Below are 26,419 nucleotides of genomic sequence, written 5' to 3'. Positions count from 1 at the left end.
AAGTTTGCTAAGAGAAAAAAGATGTTGGTATTACTGTACATAATGGATTTTCTGGTTCTCTCACGCAAGTTGTCTAGTTAGGTGTAATCGTTGGCTAGTTGGTTTACTACGGATATTGGATAGTGGGTAAAAAAAAGTCAAATTGCCATCGTTAACATACAATAATAAATAATTAAGGTGGACTAATAACGAATGATTGCAATCACCGCCTTTTTAAAAATAAAAAAAAATGTGTGGCCTATTAAATACCCTGGCAGCTTGAACAACTTCGTCTGTGAACTCCTTTTAAGGATGCCAAAATTGTGCAGTTATTCCCCACAATAGTCTGAGTTATATGGATCATCCTGCTACAATAAGCACATTGATAACTTCAGGACCATCTGTATAAAGTTTGCATTTCAGTTTCCTCATCCTCTGCTTTATTCTCCAAACAAAATGGTGTACATCAATGTACTTCAAATTAGCATGATCAGTCACTTTCTGGGGGTGGGGGCAAAGCCATAAGTTTAGTCACCTGTATTACTGCTGTTTGATTTTTGGGGTGGAATGTCTTTCAAAGTTGATTTCAGTAGGGCTTGCCTTTTGAAGAGGTAACAGCTGGCACACCGTGGCCCAGAGTCCTGTGACACAGCATACACCAAACAGTGCAGTAATAGTCGCACATTAGTTAACAATGACTGACTGAGAAAAGGTAGTGTGCAAACCAAAGTGCTTGCATTTATTTATAACGTTAAGAGTTTTTCCAAGACAGCTTTGGTCAATATACACAGTGAGATATGTACATATACACAAATGACCTTGTACAACACTGCAACAATATTCACTATCAAATGATCAAATTACATATAAAAATGTATACAGGCGAAGAGGCTTTCATTTTTTTTACATGTGCACATTCAAACCACACCAACTTCACACAACACACCATATTAGATACAAAGCCATGCAAAAAAAAAAATGCAAGACATACAACTTAGAGAATTTATCTTTTGGATTCAAATCACCCCTGCCCACTTAAAATATACAATACATACATCAGGACACGGAATTAAAAAAAAAAAAAAAAAACAGGAACACCTTGTATGTGAGGTACATAGTGTGTTCCTTGAATAAAATGATAAACATAACTTGTGTGCATTATCCAAGAGTCCCATAGAAAAGTGTCCTCTCCCTGGAAGAGTCTGTGTAAGATCATTCTGGAGTCCTCTTGTGGAAGTAGGAGGAGATCTTTCTCATGGATTGAGGAGAGCGCAGGGTCTGTGGTCAGAGAATAGAGGGGTCAAAAACCAGCAAAAGCTTAAGAGTGTTTCTGTGAATCCTCTTTGTAACATATACCTCAGGTGGCTTTAAACACCATGTTCTATTCTCCACACCTAACTAACCTCATTTATCATGTATACACATACTTACTGCCCTGTAACTGACCCTAGGCAGATGGGTCAGGCGCTTGAGACGTGGATCTGCTCGAGGTTTCTTCCTACATGCATCTCCAACTCTAGGGAGTTTTTCCTCGCCTCTGTTACTCATGGGCTCTCTCTGAATGTTTTAACACTCTGTAAAGCGCCATGAGACATGTGTAATTTTTTGGCGCTCTATAAGTGAAATTAAATTGAAAATTGAAATTGAATCTTGATGTACCCCCTAAGGTCTAAGTCCGTGAATGAATCGTCACAAACACACACTCACTTCACACAAAGCAGCATTGCAACAACTCACACTTTTAACTAAACACAGAAATACAGGATGAGTGAGGATAGAAGAGATACAAAAAAGTGACCAACTTTTTGGGGCTAGAGGACAAGGTTAAGATATGAGCGAGTATGAATTGTGTGCATAATTATGGCTTGACGACTGCCATGTGAATAGTAGAATGTATCAAAGAAGGAAGAGGAGGTGCTTGGAATGTATTTGGTAGTGTGACTGACTGTGTTAGGGCACTTACCGGAGAGGCCGGTGTCCGTTTCTCCTGTCTCTTTCCCAAGCCGGGACTTCTGGAAGAGGGCGAGAGTGTGCCGTGTCCTTTCTGCTGTGCCCGTCCCATAACGGTCAGCCAACCAGCTGCAAGCGAGGAGCTGTTCTCCTTATCCGCCTCCGAGTGTGAACCGGACCCTTGCTTCCCCTCCAGGTCCACAGCGGAGGGCTCATCTGCCCTCTCCACCCCGTCTCGGGCCTCACCTCTTTGGGCCACACCAGGGCCGCTCTCCCCGAAGCCCTGGATCCGGCCTCTCTTTGCCGTCGGGTTGAGTTCCGACACACAGCCGCACAACCCCTCGTCACGGCAGCAGGCATCCCCGTCTGCGGTCGTCTCCAGGCGACGCTTGGCACGGCGTTCGGGTGGCGACGGCGCGCCCAGGCGAGGCTGTGGGCTCTGGGGGCATGGGCTGAGCACCTTCCTGAGCGGCGGGGTGAGCTGATCGGCAGGGGATCCGCCAGGGGACCCAGGGGTGCGGGAGAGCCACTGGCGAATGGAGGCGCTGGAGGAGGGGGGGTTTCGGGGAGGGGTGAAGGCTTTGTGTCCCAGCGGGCCAGGGGTGCTGGACGGGAGAGGGAGGTCAGCTCCACTCGGGGCACAGGCAGCTGGCTGGGGGGAGGCCAGGGGCCCAAGGCTGTCTGTGCGAGGACTCTTGGCTGGGGTGAGTTCACACTTATTCAAAGTACCTGACAGGGAAAGACACAGAAAGAGAGCGCAAACATTACGCCAAGGTTGTTGTATGACGTTTACACCTCAGTATGTGCCATTTAAAGCTTTAATGGCAATTTAATAAATAAATAAATAAATAAATAGCTGCTACTTAACTAAATAATTAACTGTAAGCACCCAATACCTTTCCATAGTTACAAAAGCTTCGAAAATGACAACATCCAGTGCAAGAAAAGTGTTAAAAGTGAGTTTGTGAGATAATTGAGTAATCCCCCAGTTAGGGTGACCACCTGCTAATAAGCCCAAGGGGGGACAAAGGGTATGTTTCTGAGGGACAATGTGGGACACTGCCTGGCGCGGCGTTGCCCCCACCTCATGGGCAGACTCATTGGTTTACCCATTTCTAGCACATACCACCTTACATGGCTGTTTACTTATTTATTGCTACTTTTGCACTGAACAAGGAATGCACTTTATTTGTCATTGTCACAGGTACAACGAAATGAAGACATTCTATATTCTATTCTATGGTATATTAATAATGCCCTATTCCCCTAAACATGTGTAGCCTAATTGCTGATGATTCATTATACTTTGAACATTCAATGAATTGACAGATGTGCCCTTCCACTTACGATTTACTTTAGCTATTTAATTTGATTTATTTTTCATTACAATTTAAGTAAATTATATGGATGGATGGATGCTTTATTGATCCCCAAGGGGAAATTCAATAAGTTTGTAAAGAAAAATTGTAGTTGTTCAACACCACAGGAACAGTTAAAAAAAGCGCAGGGGAAAAAAACTGTTCAGTGTTCTGGGTAACGTTAAATTTCACTGTAAATAATGTATGATAAAGCCACATTTGGGTTTGACTTCCTCCGCAATTACTTTGTTGTATGGAATAAAATAACCCTGTATTTGTAAATAACAGACTTTATTTTGTTGCATATGTGCTTTGGGAATATTTCAGCCACCACTTGGTCTAACGTAGGCTATGCAGTGGATGGCTAACGTTAAAGGAGAATTCCGGAGTGATATTGACCTAAAGTGTATTGAAACATGATACCGAGTGTGAACGTATGTCTCATAGCCCATCTCGGCTTGTCCCCTGCACTCCAAAATCTGGCGCTAGTTAGCCGATGCTACCAACAGCTTTTTCAATAGTGGTGCTTCGCATCGGGCTAGCCATGCAAATAAATCACTGTTTTACACCCATTTACGAGGCTCAATGTATCTCCACACTTCATTGGTAGACTTCCGAGGGCCCTGACATTTAAAAAACGAGACACTGAGAACTTTGAAAAAGCACTGGTAGTTTACTTACAAGACGATTTATACAGACAGTATCTTCCACGAAGTTTAGCGCTTGCAGCCATCTTGAATTTAGTCACGATGAGTCGAAAGCAACGAAGTAAGAATGAACAGGTATGATAAGGGATCAGATTCCAAAAATAATTCAGTGGAAATGCATGAATTCCAGTTGCTGCTACTGGAAGAAACTGGAATCCATGCATTTCCACTGCATTTCCACACCGGAATTCTCCTTTAACGTTAGTGAAGGTAACGGTAACATTAACACTCTTTCAAATATCAGGGACATCCTTTTCCACTTTCAAAAAACTCCTGAAGACCCAGCTCTTTAGAGAACATCTACTCTCATAGCAACACTTACAACAAGTCTTACTGATCCTAGCACTCACCAGCCATTTTAAACTGACAAGTAACTGTTAAAAACAGCACTCACCGACGCACTTATTTGTACTGTACTCTAATGTTTTTTTAAACTGTCCTAAAATTGTGAGAATTGTTCTAAAACTTACTGTTTACCATGTTGTTAGTCGCTTTGGTTAAAAAGCGTCAGCCAAATGTAATGTAATGTAATGTAAATATGGCTAATGAAATCTCTGATAACAGATCAGTCCACAGCAATGAAATGTATGCTTTGTGTGATAATGATAGGTAGATGTTTGGTAGCCTATTTGTAGGCTACTGCTAGGTCCATATTATTTCCAGTGAATACAAACATCATTCCAACACCGCTCAAGTAAATTAAATGTGTGTAATCGGGTTGCGTATGTAACTCTTCTCGACTTATACTTTGTTAAATGTAACATTCCCACCATTTAAATGAGAAAACCATGTTAACAAATTACCTATGACAGACCTTACACCTAGGGAGAGGGGGGGTGTAAGTTAGTGTGTAATTTAAGTCATAACTTAGTGTTCTGTTGAAACTATTTAGCGTGGTGCAACCCGATAAATTTTATTAGCTCGTAAACTTCAACGTAGTGCCAGTTTACGTTAGAACTAAGCTAAGATGGAACTTACGTTCAACTGGTGCAACCGGCTACAGGACATAGAGCGACCAACTGTTTTTTTTTTAAGCAAGCATTGGTTAATGCGTGACCGTCTCAATTTGCGGGACGCATGAATTGGGCTTCAAATGCTGTACGCGCACGCGCTACGCGGGACGGGTGGTCACCCTACCTCCAGCTAAACATACATCCCCTTTCCATCTTTTACGACTCACCAGGATGAACAGGACTTGTTGATTTCACTTTGGGACACGCCCACCCCACGAGGTTCGCCTCGCCAACGGTGGAGCGCGCTCCATCTTCACCGCGGTTTATCCTCCAGATACGGATAGTGTTGTCATCGGAACAGGAAACAATCTGACAAGAGAACTAGACGAGATTATCCGGTGCACACACACTCTCCACATCAGTCACCTTTATTTCAGGTGATATCACAAGAATAGCTAACAATGTGTATAATGAGAAGAGAAGATGTGACACCTACTCCAACACCAATGTACAGGACATTCACACAAGCAGTTTTATCAGGGATCATTTGATGAATTGTACTCATTTGCATCAAAACCATTATATCAGAGAGGGACAAGTTCCACTCACTTTTTAAAAATAAGTTAGGACCATAAATTTTACTTTAGCCATTTTAGAAGCTGTATGCTACATATGTTATCTGGCAACAGCTGCCTAGTTATGGTAACAGAAGTAGTCTATGCCTACCTGCCGTTTTATAGGCAACAAAAAAATGCTAACATCAACCTTAATGTCATGGAAGAGAGTGGACGTATCTCTGCTTTCTAGATTTAACTGGCCATGACAGGTGGTAGCCTGTTTAGGGGCAAAACTGGGATACTTCAGTTAAGGCAACAGTAGGCTATGTGAGTTTAAACCCAAACACAGCATAATTTCTGTCATTCTAGGAGAATGCTCAGCTCAGCTTGCTCTGAAGTCAGGATGTATGACTGAACGGAACTAAATGTCTCCCTACTCCAGTGGGCCACCTGTTAAAATGCACATGAATACTGAAAATGACATCTACTCAGTTAAAATGACATCAGGGGGAAAAACCCCACACTCCACATAATTTGTCCCACTCACATGTCATTCTTCTGATGACCATGACTGCACCAATTGCAATGCTGTGTAAGGACGATTGTCTGAATTTCAAACCTTCACTGACCATGGTAAAAAAGAAAAAAAGCCAAGCACACTCGAAAAGAAAAGAAAAAGCTATCAGTGAGTTACCTTTGTGAAGTCTGTGGGACACCACGCCACCGAGGTGACTTCTTGACTGTGGCCCTGAAGCATCATGGGAGCCTGGTTTGGCTCAGATATCTGGAGCAAAAAAAGGTCACAGCGAGGTTACACAACTGACAAAAAAAAACAAAAATGTATGAAGTTGCACAGAGCACTGTTCCCGTGAACCAACATGTTTCAGCCAGGCTGAACAGGAGTGCATGGAGCTCAGGCAGCCAGACAAGCTTTCCAAGGGCTTCTCAGGTCTGCACACGTTAACAGACTCAGGGATAACTTCCCTGGAGGGCAGTTCTTGGTACAGCACAGGACCGCAGACAAAAAATGGAAGAGACACTAGGACCAGCAAGGGGACAGTTCTCCGCATGACCCCCATCATCTTTTATGCCTCCTCCATTCATCCTAACCCACGCCTGAAATAACACTTCTAGGTATGGTCACAGATAAAAAAGAAGGGGCCTAACCTTCCAGATGTAAGCGTTGTGGTCACTGGAACCGCTGGCCAGGAACTGGTTGTCAGGGCTGACACTGGATTTCACGTAGAATGAGGAATTGCGGTGGCCACTGAAAATCGCCACTGAACAGAAAAACACAAAAATGTAGCCAGAGCCAGCTTGAAAAAGAACACAATACCATTTTATTTCATTAATGTTGCATTTAAATGTCAGTGGTGAGTCCTTCATGAATCCTTTTCTGAAGACAAATGGTCTTGTAATAGCATTAAAGGTTCATTTGTTTATTTATTCTGTCACATTAACACAGAGGGCCTGCTTTGCCAGCGTGTACTTATAATGGTGTTTGGCTTGGAACACATTGTTTTCTGCGAGCACATCCACTTGAGGTTACAAACATGATGTGCTACTGGAGAATTTCCCGGCTGTTCGACATTCCCAGTTTGACAACAGGTTGACGGCTCAGATGCCATGGTACAATCTTACCCTGTGGCTCTTGTAGGAACAGAATATACCCAATCTGGAACGGTCAATGTACTGCCCAGTGAATACTGAGTTATGCCCTATTATGACTATTCTGTAGATTGTAGAGTTGTTGCACTGTTACATTAATTTCCCCTTTCCACCACCATTTCACCAGTTTATTTAACCTTTGCAACATCCTATATTATACATTGTAGAAAGTGATTTGATCAGTCTTCTGGAATCATACTGCAGGTTAAGCTCACTAATAATCTGTCCATTTACAGAAGTCACTGCGGCCTTCAGCATTTCTAATCAGATTTATACTGCAATAAATTAGTGGAGGCCAAATAAAATTACACATTTTGTGTGAGGCCAACCATGAACATACCTGGCTACATAAATTAAAAGCTATATTGCGCCACATATTGCAATGCTGAGGTAACACACACATTTGCCACCTTGTCAAGTCCACTATAAAAACATGTTGGTCACTTACTACAAAGCTGTTTCAACTTTTGAAACATGCATGATATAACTACAAGAATGAATTATTCTCTCATTTCATTTAATTTTTTCCTTACCTGGTGTTGTTTTCAGGCCACTAACGTTGAACATGTAAATATTGTCATCAGTGCAGTTGGCAAATAGGTTGGAACATGTGGAGTCCAACGCAAGCCCTGAGAAGCCTGCAAATGCGACACATAATTACACATGCAGAGTTCATAAGGCTTACGGCCAAAATTATCTTGAAATGAGCTACTTGTTTATTGCCTGGTTTCCTAGTACATATATCCAAATGGAGGAAGAAAATTATAAACTGTGGTCCATAAGAACTAGACAACACTCACATGCAGCCTACAGCTCATCTTCTGAAATGAGTCACTAATATAACAGGCACACAGGATTATTTAGTCTAACTGATGTATTTGTGATGTACTTGTATGACAACCCTTTTCTTTCTCAGAAGAGCAAAGGGTTGTATTAAGCCCTCACAATGAGCACGATTCCATGCAGCCAAAAAACGGTTTCGAATCACTTTATTGGGAATAAACTGAATATGCGTGTGTCTTGTAAACACCTTATTCTGATGGAAATAAACCGAAAAAGGCCATATTCGGTTTACTAATAAACTGTTTGCACATCCTAGCATATGCCTGTTTTAAACAGAATATTGGGTCATAAAAACACCTTAACGGAATATGCTCTCAGAAGGAAGAGTGTTGTAGGCCTGCGCATGCTCAATTCGCTCAGAATTAGGATAAAATTAACCAATTGTCTCACACATTTTCCTAATCATGGCGAAACATGCTATGTATTGTAAACAGGAAAATGCTCAAAATGTGACATTCTACTTGCATGTAAACAGGTTAAACGGAATATTGACATAAACAGAATTTGGGCAATAAACGGATTCAAAACGGTTATTCAAAACTGCATGTGTACGGTTTATTCCCGGCATGAAAACATGCTCAATGTCACACGTTTGCACATTCTTACTTATGCGTGAGTACAACAACAGTGTTTATTTAAGCGAGTCATCTGGGACACTCACCAAGCTTGCGAGTGCTGGAGCCGGGGTACACATACACCTGTAGAGGGACAGGCTCGTGGTGATATGCCGTGTAGCTCTTCCTTAAGTCCCACATCTTGATTGTTCTACAAACAGTGGAAAAATAAAACACCCATTTAATAATTGTGATTTAAAAACTATAAACACAAACGGTAAGAACTTCAGAAGTGGTGGGTGATGAAACTTCAAAGGAGTGCTCTACTCTTACCTGTCTACAGCACCTGATGATATCAGAGTGTGCTCATCACGAAACAGCACTACAGTCACGCTCTGTTGGTTATCCTGAGAAGAGACAGTCAGCAGTGAGATTCAGCAAGAGTACAGCGTAAACAATCAGCCTCACGTCCTCCAAACTGCTCAGTCACACACATCAATCAGGCTTTCCAAATGCACACACATCATTCAGGCTTCCCTAAGTCATACACATGATTCAAGTCTAATTTTCCCAGGAAAGTCCTGCTAATCTGTCAAATGCCTCTTTTTTGTGTCACACTACTGTGCATATGCTTATTGAACAAATTGACAGAAATAATTAGAGCCTTGATTCCCCAGATGAATAATGTGCAACAGTTGCTGCTATAATATAGTGTAGTGCACAAAGTCTCAAAGTCAAATTTGTTGTTATAGCACCACTCACAGCCACTCGCTGGCATTGCACTCTCTTCTTGGATTTGGGCGTCTTGGACAGGTCCGCTTTGTTTCTGTTGTGAGCGCCGCTGATTTGTTTCACTTGTCTGTAGAAACCATCTGAGGTAGAAATAAACACGGTTATACTCCATCTCCCTATGGGATGTTTGTAGATGAAATACCTGCAGCACAGCACTATACATATAATATATATACACTATACATATAACTATAATTAAACCAAAATCCATCATGGCATAAGCTACACATTAATATTGAGCTTTATATTTTTTAAATTGGTCTAAAATAGTGGTTTATTTTCACTACAGTGATTGCTATTTTCTGTCTTATAGTGTTTTTATACATGTCACTGAAAGTAAGAAAGAACAGACGTGTATGTGACACTGTTTCTGGTGTTGAAGCCCTGTCTCTTACCTTTCTTACTGCACCTTGTGTCCCAAAGCATAATATTGCCATCTCGACCTCCAGTGCAGAACACCGCTGCAGGGAGATAGAGAAAGAAAGGACATGTGAGCTGAGCAATTTAGTGCTTCTGATACAGCAAGGAGAGTTGTCAATGCAATATCATTCTCATTCATGAGTGTCTTACTTGAGGGGTCAAACAAAAACAAAATTCATTGCAACACAATTAACCAGCAGGGTATTCCATGTACGTGGTTTAGTGGCAAACCTGGGTAAGTTAACTCTTGTAGGTGGTAAACCGCCTACAAGAGCCCTATGGCATTGTTTTGATAGGAGAATGAAGCCAAACAGCTCTTCTATTAGGAGGTTTACCACTTACTAGGAGTTAACTTAGCCAGGTTTGTCACTAAACAACGTACTTGGAATACCCCCCTGAAAGTGTACATGCTTGTGTATGTGAATGGCAATTACCTTTCTCCTGTTTAGAAAAGGCAACAGATTTTAGGCTGCACTGGTGTCCCTTGAAGCTTCCTAGCAGGTCTCCACTCTTCACATCCCACAGGCGAGCAGACTGGTCCCCTGATGCAGTAACCTGCAGGACAGATGACAATAAGGACACTTTTGTAAAAATTTTGTGGACGCCTTTGTAAGTATTCTTTTGTTTAATTTGTACACTGATGTAAAGTAATGTATAATAGCTTGCAAACTGATTTTCCAAGAACAAATTAACACATGGTACAATTTACAGTCCACCAAGACCAAAGGACAACTCTGCTAATGGGTAGTAGACACTATTACTAAATTTGAGATCAGGTTGCATAAGCAGAACTTTATTTATTTGATTTTTTTTTATTATTATTATTTTTACAACACAAACTTACAAGGCGTATGACCAGATCATGGCTTTACATCAAATAATTTGTACATTTAGGTCTACCATTGGAACATTCAGTATTACAGTCTTTTTGGAGGTTGTCTTTTTATATATTTTTTCCCCCTTCATTCATACTTCTGCTGTTCTCAGACACACACACATATCCCTCATGCACACACCCTATCCAATCATTCTTCATTAGCAGAACTTTAAATTTATTTACCAGACTGGCCTCTCCTGGTACCCACGCAACATCAAAGATTGCATTGTCATGTGCCATCCACTCTGAAGGAAATGACCAACACAACAATAAATATAAACATTCTGGTCCAAGAACTTCAAATAGGCCCCACCCACTTGATTATACACTCAAAGGCCCAAACAGCCAAAACTAACTGGGGGTAGAACACAGGACGCTGGTTATCAGTGTACCAAGAAGAATATTTATCAAGATGTTTCATGTTACCTTTCAAGATTGGATCTTGTCGGTTTTCTGTATTGTACAGCCTAACGATTCCATCCTCGTTGGCCACTGCCAATACATTCTGTAGATCTCGCGCTATAGAAAGTTCACATGGAAAATATGGGGTAGCAACGTCAGAGAGCAGAAGAGCAACACAAATACATGGGCCACAAACAATGAATATGCAGTGAAGTGTCACCATTTTAATGTTACCTGATGAAAAGCTGCACCCAAAAGGCGGCACCACATTGCCCAAATTTCCATAGGAAATGTGCTCATCTTGTCGGGCGCACTGATAGCCTTCCAGCAATGGTGAAAGTGGATATTCCGGGTAGAAACCTAAAGCAAATAGGTGATCCTTAACAAGCAGAGAACTAGGAAGCCACCCAGCGCAGAGTCCCGCCAACACAGCTGTTACGTTAGCCTACTAGTCCTCTGAATCTAACGTTAACTTTCCAGCCAAAACAAAACGTTCTAAGTAACGTTAACAAATATATGACATTAGAGCACATATTCAATTTTAATATTGAGAGATCCCCGTCATCAATTAAAGTAGACTACTGTTATGTTGGATCGGAGAATCCAATTTCAGTTTTCTTTTTAGTAGGGTTCAGACAGCTAACGTTAACGTTAAATTCCTTTGGCTCGTCGTGACTCATGTTAACATTAGCTGCTACACATTTAAATCCGTGTTACATTAAATATTAGCTTAGATTACATCCATGCAACAGCAACATCTTCAAAGCGTGACAAATATAACTATACCATGCAATGCATCAACTAGTCTAAATTATATTTATTATGCAGTCAGGTAATTTGCTAGCACTCGATGGTCAGCTAACTGGTCACTCAACTACCAGACGAAACTGGTAAAGAAGTAGCCTACGACACATTCACAACGTTAACGTTAAACTAAGTCACTGATCACTTACCATTGCATTTTCGTTTGCTGACTCCTCTGTCAACCAAGGCGCGAAACAACATTCTTTAAAACTCACAGAATTATGATCACAAGTTAGAAAGATTGGAGATGTCTGGCCCGCGAAGTACCGCTTGCTAAATGTGCGAAATCCCCTTCCCGCGAACAGTGGGACCAAAGACAAAAGACAAACTACCCGCTAAAATGATGTCATACCACTTAGCGCTTTCTGATTCGCCAAGGTACCAGTTTCCTTCTTTTCTTCGACGTAATTTCCGGTATCTATCTCACCGAAACATGTTATTCATTCTCTCGAGTGAAGTTTTATGATTAATATTCCAAGCTTTGTTTTAAATTGCATTAAAATATGTCGCTGTCTACTGCGCGTTCGTTCCTATCGGAGGCTGGTTATGGAGAACAAGAACTGGATGCCAATTCGGCTCTTATGGAGTTGGACAAAGGTGTGCTTAAAAGGCTAACAACTTAGCATCACTGTTCTGCATATTGCTTGAATGTATATTAAATTATTACAGTTAACGTCCATTATTCGTTGTGCAAAAAGTTGTAAAGCTGAGGCAGTTGTGCTGCTGGGTTTGGTATTTAAAATGGCAATCGTAGCTAGCTAGCTAGCTAACACCTGTCTAATGTTATGTGGGAAACTTGTGGTATTCTGTGGTATACCATGAAACGTTTTATTCCTAACTGTTGACAGGACTGCGGTCTGGCAAGCTTGGAGAACAGTGTGAAGCGGTGGTGCTCTTTCCAAAACTGTTCCAAAAAATATCCATTCCCAATTTTGATCAACTCTGCTTTCCTGAAACTGGCTGACATCTTCAGACTTGGGTATGTATCTTAGTAAGATTTTATTTCTGAATTGTTCATCATTCCGAATTGGACAGCTACAAGACATGTTATGCATTATCGGTCCTTTATACGTTTGTTGTTTGTGGTGTTGTTGTGTTTGTGGGTGTGTGTCTAACTTAAAATATGCTTGCGGTTGGACAGAGTACTACACACATGAGTTATATCAGACATTTCGACATTTGTGAAATTAACAGATTTTGTCTGAAAGCAGAAATAGATATATCTGATAACCTTTCATCCTAAGTCTATTAGTCACCCCTCAAAGTCAAAGTCAAAGTCAGCTTTATTGTCAATTTCTTCACATGTTCCAGACATACAAAGAGATCGAAATTACGTTTCTCACTATCCCACGGTGAAGACAAGACATATTTGACCAATTTTAAGTCCGCAGACAAACATAACATTCAAGTAAACAAAAAAGTAAGTAAATAAGTAAATAAGAGGGCACATATAATAATGAAAAAATAAGAGCAGCAAAATTTTGTCCAAATTGTGCATAGACAGTCAATAAAATACTAGTGCAAATACTGTAAAATACTATAAAATACTGTTTGACCTAAGTAATAAAGAAAGTGGCATAGTGGTGCAAGTTATGTAAGAGCAGCAGAAGTGTTGTGTTTTCAGGACAACAACACCAAGTTGTAAAGTGTACAAGTGTGCAAGTGTTCAAGTGTGCAGGTGGAGTAGTGCAGGCGGCCCCTTGTGGGTCCAATGTCCAGGATGTTATGTAGCTGAGGGTGGAGGGGGAGAGGAGGGAGAGAGTTCAGCATCCTTACAGCTTGGTGTATGAAGCTGTTGGTGAGTCTGGTAGTCTTGAGCCGCGCAGGCTTCTGTACCTCTTCCCAGAGGGCAGTAGATCAAACAGATTGTGAGCGGGTGACTTGCATCACTCACAATTTTGGTCGCCTTGGGGTGAGGTGGGTGGTGTAAATGTCCTTCAGGGAGGGGAGTGAAGCACCAATGATCCTTCCAGCTGTGTTCACTATGCGCCGCAGGGCTTTCCTGTTGTATTCAGTGCAGCTTCCCCCACACACAGCTGATACAGCTGGAGAGGATGCTCTCAATGGTGCCTCGGTAGAATGTGGTCATGATGGCTGGTGGAGCACTTGCTCGCCTGAGTTTTCGCGAGGAAGTACAGGCGGCGCTGAGCCTTTCGCCAGTGATGCAGTGTTGGTGGTCCAGGAGAGGTCTTCACTGATGTGCACCCCCAGGAATTTGGTGCTGCTCGCTCTTCCACCACAGCACCGCCGATGGTCAGTGGCAGGTGTTGGGTGTGACCTCTCCGAAGTCAACAACAATCTCTTTGGTCTTGCTGACGCTCAGCAGGAGGTTGTTGTCCCTGCACCACGCGGTCAGATGGTCGACCTCCAACCTGTATTGAGTCTCGGCCGCCTTTGGTGATGAGACCCACCAGAGTTGTGTCGTCCAGCAAATTTCACTATGTGATTGTTGCTGTAGGTTGCAGTGCAGTCATCGTCAGCAGGGTGAAGAGCAGCGGACTGAGCACGCAGCCTTGGGGGGCCCCTGTGCTCAGTGTGATGCTGCTTGAGGTATTGTTGCCAACACGTACTACTTGGGGCCTCTGACAGACCCCTAAGTCTCCTAGTATTTTCCCTAAAGTCCGACATGGAAATGTAAGAAGTGCACAAGGTTATGTATTCATGCATTGTTTTGCAATTCATTTCAATTTGTTTACTCTGCCATCAGGAACAACTTCCTGCGCCTGTGTGTGCTGAAAGTAACCCAGCAGAGTGAGAAGCACCTGGAAAAGATTCTGAACGTTGATGAGTTTGTCAAAAGAGTTTTCTCCGTCATTCACAGCAACGACCCGGTGGCCAGAGCCATCACACTTAGGTAAAGCCGCCATACTCCTTTGGGTTTGGGTTTGGGAACAGTGGTCATCCGGGACCAGCAACATGTTTTATGGGCATTGATCTAAGAACTCTCAAAGAACAAAACAAATGCAATACAATGCAATGGAGAATTTGCAATTTATTGTATTGTACTGCACAATAGTATCTATGCACAACAACAATAAAAACAACAATAATGTTTAGTTGATAGAGAATATTAACATAATGTTTGTGTTTTGCTATTCCTGTCTGATCATGTAAAATCAGATTGTTTGCCTTGTTGCTCATTTGTTTGTTTGTTTGTTTGTGATTGGCAAGGATGCTGGGCAGTCTGGCCTCCATTATCCCTGAGCGGAAGAACGCTCACCACAGCGTCCGCCAGAGTCTGGATTCTCATGACAATGTGGAGGTGGAGGCAGCCATCTTTGCGGCAGCCAGCTTTGCTGCCCAGTCAAAGTAAGCGTGGCATTAAGCTTTCTCACATGAGGCAGTTGCTCAACAAACACCACATACAGTATGCAGGGGTATCTGTATTGTGTAGTGTGTCACTGGTATTTCTTGATATGGTACTATAACTGTTCTGTTGTTTTTGTTTTTTGCACTATTTTCAGAGATTTTGCTGTTGGGATTTGTAACAAACTCAGTGAAATGATTCAAGGTAATAATTGCTGTATATGTGTATGAATATCTGCTTTGATACAAAGGGAATTTTTGAGAATTGTGTGTGAGTGTGCTCATGATTGATTGTTTATGTATGTCTGTGTGTGGGGTTTTTGAATTATTTTAATGTCATGTATGTTTACTAGTTTAGAAAATAAGTATTTGTAGTATTATGTTGGCTCTGTCAAGTGTGGAACATTGTAGTTCTGTAGTTAACGTGTAATAACCTGTGTGTGTGTGTGTGTGTGTGTGTGTGTGCACTGGTCAGGGCTTGACACGCCGGTTGACATGAAGCTGAAGCTGATCCCGGTGCTGCAGCACATGCACCACGACGCCTGGGTGGCGTCCACCAGCCGGGAGCTCCTGCAGCAGCTGCTCTCCTCGTACCCCTCCACCCACATGGTGGTGGTCACGCTGCACACCTTCACGCAGCTCGCCGCCGCCTCGCTCATCGACATCCCCAAACAGGTGCGTGAGCGCGAGGAGGGGAGAGAGAGATTGACAGACAGTGCATCGACTGTCCCTCTCCTAAGCTTGCTAATCTTTTACACACATGCTAGTTAACATGCTCCCACAGCTGCTCACGGATGAATTGCAAGCTGGCCTTCCTAAAAATTTGTTAATGTGTCAATGGTGATAAAATGAAAAAGACTACACAGATAACTAATCAGTGAATTTCTGAGCTCTTACGCCATGTTACTGTTCATCTGTCACGGTTGTCACTGTTCTTAGAACCATTCTGCCTAAAATAAGAGCGGTCTTATTTTGTGCAAGCTTGATGCTGAATGTTATGTGTGTGTGTGTCCCCCTGGCTTTAGATTCAGCTGCTGTTGCAGTACCTCAGGGAGGACCCCAGGAAGGCCATCAAGAGACTCTGCATCCAGGACCTCAAGCTGATCGCAAAGAAAGCACCGCATCTCTGGACCAGAGACAACACACAGGTACACGACTCAACACAGAGAGAAGTGCCCCCACAAATGTATATGTGTAACATGGGTGGTTTTGACCGTGCGCATCAGCTCTGCATTCACCCAGACTCAAACCCACAAAATGCAGCACCTCGGATCAGGAGTCGAGGGAAGCCCAGGCTGCTAGCTCTCTCACTAGCACGTCCCGTGAGGCATCGGGAGGGAGGTTTACACAATGTACATACTGCACAGCTACGCACCAGCTGGCTACCATTACACATGCACAAACGCCACGCTTTTAAGTAGATTGCGAAACATGAAAGAGGTGACGTGTCAAGAGGATTTGTGTATTTACGTCATCCTGTTTTACATGTGTGGGGCATTCCCTGTACATATTAAAATGCGAAACTGGAGTTTTGAAATTAAAGTGGGGCCAACAGCGTTTCCAAATCGTTCTGTTTCAAGGGCTCAAAGTTGAGGATCCAAATTAATTAAGAAAATAAAGTGTAAATTTAGTCTAGGTGTGCTAATGTGTGTGTCTTTCTGTGTGTGTGTGTCTTTCTGTGTGTGTGTGTGTGTGTCTTTCTGTGTGTGTGTTTGTGTGTGTGTGTGTGTAGACACTGTGTGAATGTGCTCTCAGCAGTCCCTACAACAGTCTAAAGCTGGGCATGCTGTCTGTCCTCTCAGCCCTGTCTGGAACCATTGCCATCAAACAGTACTTAAGCTCGGGAGCAGGTGAGAGACCATCATCACTGCGTTTGACAGGTAGAATTCGATGTAATGTTTGTAATTGTTACATACATATTACCATGTTATTTTAAAAGAAATTCAATTTCTAGAAACTTAGAAGTATGAAATACAACAGTTCTACCTTTTAGATAGTTTTGATGCCACATAACATTACAGATGGAACATTCCAGAAACGTTTTTCTCATGTGCCTCTGTAGGAGGCTCATCCTCACCTTCCCCTCGGCAGACAGACCTGGTGCGCCTCGCTCAGGAGTGCTGTTACCATAGCAACCTCCCGGTGGCAGCCCACGGGGTCACCGTGCTGGCCAACATTGTCATCTCCTGTCCCGAGAAGAGCCGCCACTCGCCTGAAGGTAAGCCAAGCTCCTCGAGCGTCTCAGGATAATAAAATAATACCATTATTTTTCCATCTCTCTGCACTGGCCATCTTTGGTCATCACCCACTGATTTGTGAAGAAAATCACCATCTTGTTAGTCAGGGGTGGGGGATGTTATGTTTTGATTTTGTATCAACATGGTTTTCCTGGTTCTCAAAGGTAGTGTTTGTCCACAAAAGCTGGTGTGTAACCACAGGCATCTGTACTACACAAGCACAGGGGGGCCATGTTATGAAGTAATTACAGCGTCTGTATCAGATTTCACTCAAGCACTTACAGACTTCCACTTAAGTGTGCAGTACAAGTTTCTAATAGCTGAAAACAACTCCTCAGACTGTTTGAGTTGTATTCACAGGTCAGCAAAACAGCACACCTTAATGAGCAGTCCTGCCTGTGAGTTTAGTGTGTGTGTGTGTGTGTGTCTGACGGGGGAAGTATGAGGAATGCATCCCAGGTGTGCTGCTGCTGGCTTGGAGTAGGAAACTGTAGTCACGTCATGCCGCCCGTGGATGAGATTCCTTTCTGTTCGAAACCTTTTTCCTCTCTCTCTCTCTCTCTCTCTCTCTCTCTCTCTCTCTCTCTTCTTTTTTCCTATTCTATTCCTTCTTATAAATGGGGTCTCCCTATCATCGCTTTTTCCTACTTGGTGCAGTAGAGTTCTTTGTAAGTTGTTCTAATTCTAGAATGTGATGTGCCCTCCACAGATGTTCTGCAGCTGGAACAGGACACCGTCATGGGAGTGGAGTCTCTGATGGTGCTCTGTAGCCAAGACGACAGCCCCACGGCACAGTCCGCTCTCAAGGTGTGTTTGACCCTACCTCAAAGATCTTTTGTCTGGGGACAAGATGAGTAGAAATGTTATTTCTGAGATAGTGACTGATGTGTAGATTCAAGTGGTGAGATTTACCTGTCTCACCTTAAACAAAATAATGCTCATCATTCATTCTTTATTGGTAGTTCATTGTTTCCTGATTTTGCTTCTAGGCCACTATGGGAGACTGAGGTGGCACACATTGTGTTAAGACTCATACTTTTGTTATACTCATTCTCTTGAGCTTAATGTTTCTCCCTTCTGTTTGGTGCTCTTCCACGTCACCCCTGCAGATGGTGCTGTTGTCCCTGGTGCGCATGCTGAAGGTGCGCCCTCACCTTGCACAAGTGTGTGTGGAGCTGTTGCTGTGCCAGCTCCGCTCCGCCTGCGACCCTGCCCGTGTGCACCTGTGCCACGCCCTTGCAGCCGTCGCCAGCCAGCTGCCCGTGCTTGGGGAGGGCATGCTGGGAGATGTAGTCGACCTCTACAGGGTCGCTGGCCACTCCAGCTCTGAGAAGCAGCAGGAGCTACTGGTGAGTTTACAGCCGTAGGCACAGTTTTGCGATGCCGTTAATGTATTTTTTATTACGTCCGCAAAAAAAGCAACAAATACTAACATGTAGTCAGTAACATTTACATTTAGTCATTTAGCAGACGCTTTTAAAGCTGCAGTTGGCAAGATTTTTTTTGATCATATTCACTGAAACCGACACTATGCTCCGACAGAACAACATATATCAGCCGGTTTTAGAAAAAAAAAACCGCACTTCTACCTCCACCCAGGGCCTGTTATTTGTTTTGCAAATATCCACAGCTCCCGGTTCTTCTGGTCCAATCAGAGCAGGGCTGTGTGAGATCTGACTGTCAATCACACTCTGGTGCAGTCTGGTGCGCACTGATGAGCACAGACTCGATGAGAGGGTGCTCGGTGGTAGTGGGAGGAGGGGCATGAGAGTTGTAAACATTCAACATTTTGGCTAAATCCCCTCAGTCTGTCAGACTTGCCAACTGCAGCTTTAAGCGACAAACCGAAACAATCAAGGTACAGTGCGACAAGGGCGTGTTAGTGCAGCAGTGAGTGATACTCGCGTAGAATCAAGGGACAGTTCTAGTGTTGTTCTTAGTTATAGTAGAGTTAAGTTCAAGTTCTAGTGTTGTTCTTAGTTCTAGCGGAGTTATGTCAAGGGAAGCAGATGGATAGTCAAATCATGGTAAGTGCTAGATTAAGCATGTCCAGTTGTTGGTAGTGCTAGGAGAGCAGGTACTCAGAAGAGCTGGGTGTTCAGGAGTTTTTTGAAAATAGAGAGGGATCAGTACCTTACATCATTGTTAAAGAATCAGTATATTAGCCGTTTTAATTGCAATGCCAGCACTACTGATCTTCACATAAGCAAGGTGCAAATCACACAAGCCACTTTGAGTCTTTTGGTCACCTTTGGGTGTTGTCATCTTTGGTGCTGAGCTTACTGCAGACCAACATGGCTAGCCATTGTTCATTTTCTCCTCATCTCCTCTTTGTACTTGCAGGTCTCCTTGGCAACAGTGGTGTTTGTGGCCGGCCAGTCGCGCCTGTCAGCCGAGGTGAAGTCGGTGATCAGAGAACAGCTGGAGAACGCCGCCAACGGTTGGACCGTTTACCGCATCGCCAGACAAGCTTCCCGCATGGTACAATGCTCACACACACACACACACACACACACACACACACACACACACACACACACACACACAGGCCTCCCACTCCTGCGTTTCGTGCATCTACACTTTCCACCATCATGCATCCATATAGACCTCACATATATGAACTTCAGAAATCTGAACAGGTACACAGACTCGCAACCACACACCGGCAAATGACCAGTCTCACCTGCATTTACACATAGCAAACACCTTCCGTCTGTAACCTGCGTTGTGTTTACCGCACGGCTCAGCCCTGCGCTCACCTGGACTCGAACCTGCAGCTCACAGCACCTCAGATTGGGAGTTGGGCGTGCTATCAATCGAGCTTAAAGCCCAGGCTGCTAGCTCTCTCCCTAGCACGTCTCTTAAGGCATCGAGAGGGAGGTTTGCACAATGTTCATACTGCACAGCTATGCACCAGCTGGCTACCGTTACACATGCACTGTTTATAGCTCTGTCTGTCACCACCTCTAGCCTGTGACCCTGTGTCCGTCTGACCTGACCTGACCTGTGTGTGTGTGTGTGTGTGTGTGTGTGTGTGTGTGTGTGTGTGTGTGTGTGTGTGTGTGTGTGTGTGTGTGTGTGTGTAGGGCTGCCACTCGTTCTCCAGCGAGCTGTACCAGAGTTTGCGGACACGCGTGGCCTCCGAGCACCTCTACTTCTGGCTCAGCAGCCTCCAGGACTTCTCCCAGGCTGAGCAGTGCCTGAGCGACCTGCAGGATGGAGACTACAGCGCCGCCACCACCGCCATCGCAGAGGCCCTCCGCTCCTACCAGAAGGGCATCGCCTCACTCACGGTGTGTGTGTGTGTGTGTGTGTGTGTGTGTGTGCACATGTACTTAAGTGACCTTGCACATAGTAGTACATGAATGTTTTTTTTTTTATTTTTTATACATAAACTTGCATAGCTGAGTGATTTGTTTGGAAGTGAGGGTTATTTATTTGTAAATGTAGCTGATATAAATATTATATGGTCTATATATATATATATATATATATATATATATATATATATATATAGATATAATATATAATACACACTGTATAGATAATGGTTAGATTTTGCCCTAAGATGGTTCATATGAGGGGAAAAAATGAATTATTAAACTAATATAATTGTGTGTGTGTGTCCAGGCTGCCAGCACACCTCTGAGCCCTCTGACATTCCAGTGTGAGTTTGTGAAGCTGCGCATCGACACACTGCAGGCCCTGGCCCAGCTCATCTGCACGTGCAACAGCCTGAAGACCAGCCCTCCTCCGGCCATAGCCACGTCCATCGCCCTCACATCCGGCAACGAGCTGCAGCGCTGTGGACGCATCTCTCTGCAGGTACACACACACACGCGCACACACACATACACGCGCACACACACACAGACCACTGGAACCACACACACACACACACACACACACACACACACACATACACACACACACACACACACACACACAGAAGAAACCACTGGATGCACACACACACACACAGACCACTGGAAACACACACACACACACACACACACACAAGAAGAAACCACTGGACGCACACACACACACACAGACCACTGGAACCACACACACACACACACACACACACACACACACACACACACACACACAGAAGAAACCACTGGATGCACACACACACACACAGACCACTGGAAACACACACACACACACACACACACAGAAGAAACCACTGGACACACACACACACACACAGACCACTGGAAACACACACACACACACACACACACACACACACACACACACACACAGGGAGACCACTGGACACACACACCTACATAATAGTATAAGCTGGTAGGTAATAGTATTGATTGATTGTATTAATTGCTAGACCTAAGACCTAATTGTTAGACCTAAGGTCTCCTCTGCATTGTAGCTTGAATGTTGTTCCTCATTTTTGTAAGTCACTTTAGATAAAAGCATCTGCCTAATGAGCACATGCAAATGTAAATAACTGTTAAATGACTTTAACACCAGAGAATGCGCCCTGGTTTCACAGACACATGCATAAACACATCACTCTCCTACTGTAGTCACAGAGAGGTTTATAATACTAGGGAATAAGTACAGGAATGTGTGAGCAGAACTCAACAGGTACAGACACAGACACACACACACACACACCTCACCTCACACACTGTGCTGTCAGGGAGATGCACAGATGTTGAGGCCACATGCAAGGGCAGACACGTTTGACAGATGTAAGTGTAGTAGACACAAACACATCTCTGTTGATATTCAGGCATATTGTATACCACAATATGTTCTCTGACTCTAGCTGTCTGTTTATCACTGTTTTTTTTTTTGTTCTGTGTAAATCACTTTGGTGGCATTATGAAGCCTAATCACTAATCAGTGGTTTCCTGCTTGCCTGTATCCATGGGGCTTTTCTGGTGTGTGTGTTTTTTTTCTTTTGTCTTCTCCCTCTTCATCTATTCTACTCGGTCTCTGTCCCTCGCGCCTGTGTCTCGGGACAGATGAAGGTGTCCCTGGATGAGTTCAGGAGTCTGGCCGCTCGCTACGCCGACCTGTACCAGTCGTCCTTCGATGCTGACGCTGCGACTCTGCGCAACGTGGAGCTGTATCCTTTGGTCGTGACTTTGTGTTTGCATCTGTTCACCCACACACACACACACACACACACACACACACACACACACACACACACACACACACCAGCCCCCCTGCTTTATATCCACTAAAACAATTACGGATGGAGCAGATGCTTTCAGCCGGAGGTCAATGCCTCCATTTATCGGATCGGGAATCAAAACGGTGACATTGACAATTGCTGATGCAGCGCAGTAGCAGTCGAGCTGCACCGTGTGTTTTAGAAAGTGTGTGTCTGTCTGAGTGTGTTTGTTGAGACTTAACCGATGGGTCAGTCAACAGCAGAGCTGCCTAATGGTGTCCCATGTGATCGAGGCCCTCGTCCTGGACCCGCACACAGCCAGGTATGCCGCTGCGCCCCTTTTAAAGGTCCTTCAGTCAAGCTCTGGCATTGGACACCAGAGAGTCATGTTCAACCAACCAGAACAGCATGGTGTCATCAGGGTGTCATATGTTGTTGTTTAGTATTAAATGTCCTACACCATTGTTATTAGCATATTTCATGTTAAAACATATGCTGAACCTGAGTTAAGGTGAACATATGTTCTGAGTACACAGTCAACTCATACATAAAACATGAAGACTGAGACTGACTCTGAAAACACAATGATATGATCGATACTTGAACGTTAATACAATGCAATATCAGCCCATTTCCACTTCCTAGAACCGGGCTACACCAAGTCGCCAACTGAAGCACTCTGTTTGTGTAGCGTAAAAATAGTTTTAGAACACTGCTCTGATTGTTTTAGAACGTACGTGCTGCTATCACGTCTGGTGTCGCCAGTTCCATTGATGATGGCTGAAGCCATTGTTGCAGCAGACGCTCCGCGAACGTAACGCTTCAGTTAAGTAGCCAGCGGCGGCAGCAAGCATAACGCATAATGGTTTGCCTTAACTGACAATTGCGGTTTAAAAGTTGAACCAAGTTCAATGCTCAGCTTGTTCAATGCTACCGTTACACCGTTCCACTGCCGAACCATAAAGAACAATAGGAAACCTGCCGCTTGCTGCTGGTCAATGTGATCCCCGCCTAAGACTATTTGCCATAGTGTATGTCATGCCTTCCAACGCTGTTCCTCAAAGAGTGGTGTGGGTGCAGTGTTACTCTTTGTCTCTCTCGGAGTCTGGAGTGAGCCCATCTCTTTCTCCGTCCCTGCTCTCTCCAGCTTTCAGGAGTACGGCGCCACAGGGGCGGTGCAGGCGGAGAGCGAGTACGAGAGGCAGATGATGGCCGTGTTCAGCCGCGTGCTCGAGGAGGTGGAGAACCTCAGCAGGAAACACCCACCCGTCTCATACCTGGTGAGACACGCTCACACACTCTGAAACTTTTCAAAAAATGGAAAACAAAACAGGATGATTGCGAGACACAGCTGCTTTATTTATGCAGCAAAGACAGTTCAAACTTCTGTAAATAAAAGATTTTGCTTTACAATAAGCATCCTACATCACTTGTTGTGTGGAGATGATCAATAGTTAATCTAATCGATAATCAATAATCAATAGTTAGCTAATCAATAGTTCTGATTTGCACAATTCATTTGCTATAACTCCGTCTCTCTTCCTTTCCTCTCTCAGCACACTGCCTGTCTGTGTGATGCAGTGATCGCTCTGCTCAAGGTACCCCTGTCCTTCCAGAGGTATTTCTTCCAGAAGCTTCAGTCCACCAGCATTAAAGTGAGTTCTAGAAGGTGTTATGCGCAGGTGTTAAGAGCTCAGGCATCTGTTCTAATTCTAACCTTTTGTAGTGTGTTACCATTACTGTATCTAATACCATCATCACATTCTATAATTGGTGGAGTGGTAAGGCACAAACGGTTGACCTTGGATGCACTCTTGGTTTCAGCTTGCCCTGTCACCATCACCACGGACCACAAGTGAGCCGATACCGGTGCAAAACAACCAGCAACTGGCTTTGAAGGTGGAGGGTGTGGTACAGCATGGCTCCACTCCTGGATTGTTCCGGAAGATCCAGTCAGTCTGCCTTAATGTCAGCTCGACACTGCAGAGCAAGACAGGACCTGACTCAAAGGTAAGTGACAACTACCACAGACGTGTCTTATCAAACATACAGCCAAAGGAGAGAAAAAGAGGAGGAAGGAATACAACAATAGCTTTTATGTATGCAGTCACTCATGGATCCCAATGCAACAACAGCACCATGAAGATAAAGATTTGGTTAGGATGTTCTTGACTTCTCCTTTGACTCAATGGGCTATATTTGAACTTAATTGATCTTAACTCTACCAAGGAGGTTTTGGGTTCTGTGTATAAGGCCAAGGAAGAACCCACGTTTTGGAGCAGATCATTTTTCACTTTCATTAACAATGCGAGACAAGGGCGTTGACCTTTGTGGAGGTCTGCACTCTCTGAGGGCCCTTATTGTTTTCACAGTTGTTTTTCTTGACAGTGACTTAACAGTAAGGATCTAAAAAGGTCAAACATTCAGTATTGTCTAATTTGCATCCGCTAATTAAAATCAACACAAACATATAAAGGCAATGACATTACAACTGAGAGAAGAACAAATTCAAGAAGGTCCAGAATGGCACACAGAAACACTAATCAGTCAGTGTCATCATAGTAAAACATCCCACAAAAAAGTGGCAAACCATTCACTACTATGAGCTATGGAAGGAAACGTTTTGTCTCTGTCCTCAGGTACCACTGGAGACAAAGACCAACGAGATTGAGCAGAGAGTGGAGCCTCACAACGATTACTTCAGCACGCAGTTCCTGCTCAACTTCTCCGTGCTGGGCAGCCACACGGTCACAGTGGAGGCGTCCGTGGTGGACGGAAGTGGGGTGGAGTGGAAGACGGGGCCGCGATCGGTCGTGGGCGTGAAGTCGCTGGAGGACCCCTTCTCCCAGCAGCAGAGGCATCTGCTTCAGCAGCAGCAGCAGCAGCAGCAAGCCCAGCAGCAAGCCCAGCAACCGCCACAGCCGCCAACCCCCCAGCAGGCAGCGGCGGTGGCGGCAGCGGCCCAGGCCCAGGCTGCCCAGAGGAGCGCCTATGGGCGGTTCCAGTAGTTGCCACCAGGGGGACAGAACAGGGGCTCTGAAGTCGTCTAGTGAAAATGAAAAGGACATGGGGAAGTAAAAGAAAAAGGGCGGCAAACAGCAGTGTCTGTGGACCATTTCTTGTTGGGCCAAGAATTGACTTAACGTTTGTACTCAAAATGTCAAAGCATGCAAGCCTCTTCATTAAATGCTACATAAGGCCATTTCTGTAATTTTGTCACTGCGGAGTAACAGCTTCTTTTTTTACTAGTTTGAAGAACATTAAGATGCATAATGTTGATTCCACTTTTTTTGATTTGTTGTTGACTGTTGATTTGTTGTGCCCAGTAATTTTCCCATGGGGCAAGTGAGAAGAATGTTCAGTCCTCTAGATGCTAAACCATTTTGAGTGAAAGTATGTCTCTGTCAATAGACTCATACTGTAGTACAAATAAATCGTGTAACTATATTGGATCACACAGTATGTGTGGATGAGGCTAACTTTCCAAGGGATTTTAAACAGTGAACTATAGTCTGCCTCAAGAGAACTTTGTATATGATCATACCACGATTATCCTGGCAATAACCTGTACGGTTGTGAAATTGGGGAAGCAGTGGCCTACTGGTTAGTGTTTTGGGCAGCCGTGGCCTACTGGTTAGCACTTCAGACCTGTAACCGGAGGGTTGCCGGTTCGAACCCCGACCAGTAGGCATGGCTGAGGTGCCCTTGAGCAAGGCACCTAACCCCTCACTGCTCCCCGAGCGCCGCTGTTGATGCAGGCAGCTCACTGCGCCGGGATTAGTATGTGCTTCACCTCACTGTGTGTACACTGTGTGTTTCACTAATTCACGGATTGGGATAAATGCAGAGACCAAATTTCC

The 26,419-nt window shown here is 44.0% G+C and overlaps 2 protein-coding genes across 2 annotated transcripts; one reads left to right on the top strand and one right to left on the bottom strand.

Moving 5' to 3' along the window:
• Window positions 1–687: 687 nt before the first annotated feature.
• Window positions 688–12,156, bottom strand: dtl (denticleless E3 ubiquitin protein ligase homolog (Drosophila)). The gene is made up of 15 exons (XM_048250694.1): window positions 12,014–12,156; window positions 11,295–11,420; window positions 11,085–11,177; window positions 10,842–10,903; window positions 10,216–10,336; window positions 9,757–9,822; window positions 9,332–9,441; window positions 8,903–8,976; window positions 8,677–8,780; window positions 7,706–7,810; window positions 6,672–6,784; window positions 6,199–6,288; window positions 5,175–5,316; window positions 1,943–2,658; window positions 688–1,257 (listed from the first exon to the last, which is right to left on the bottom strand). Exons 1-15 carry the CDS (start codon window positions 12,063–12,065, stop codon window positions 1,192–1,194), a joined length of 2,040 nt encoding a protein of 679 aa, XP_048106651.1. The 5' UTR covers window positions 12,066–12,156; the 3' UTR covers window positions 688–1,191.
• A 117-nt stretch (window positions 12,157–12,273) lies between these two features.
• On the top strand, window positions 12,274–26,016 carry ints7 (integrator complex subunit 7). Its single transcript, XM_048251346.1, is given in 21 exon segments — window positions 12,274–12,461; window positions 12,713–12,777; window positions 12,779–12,843; window positions 14,572–14,718; window positions 15,036–15,173; window positions 15,329–15,375; window positions 15,646–15,845; window positions 16,196–16,318; window positions 16,903–17,020; window positions 17,233–17,388; window positions 18,117–18,214; window positions 18,517–18,756; window positions 19,751–19,888; window positions 20,494–20,700; window positions 21,038–21,232; window positions 22,405–22,508; window positions 22,813–22,881; window positions 23,707–23,839; window positions 24,116–24,214; window positions 24,384–24,569; window positions 25,199–26,016. Coding segments are annotated over 21 exon segments (2,991 nt in total). The 5' UTR covers window positions 12,274–12,367; the 3' UTR covers window positions 25,568–26,016.
• The last annotated feature ends 403 nt before the right edge of the window (window positions 26,017–26,419 follow it).

This window comes from Alosa alosa, chromosome 8 (assembly GCF_017589495.1).
Source record: "Alosa alosa isolate M-15738 ecotype Scorff River chromosome 8, AALO_Geno_1.1, whole genome shotgun sequence".
Lineage (NCBI taxonomy): Eukaryota > Metazoa > Chordata > Actinopteri > Clupeiformes > Clupeidae > Alosa > Alosa alosa.
The sequence above is the reverse complement of the archived record's forward strand: the minus strand, read 5'-3'. Positions and strand labels throughout refer to the sequence as shown.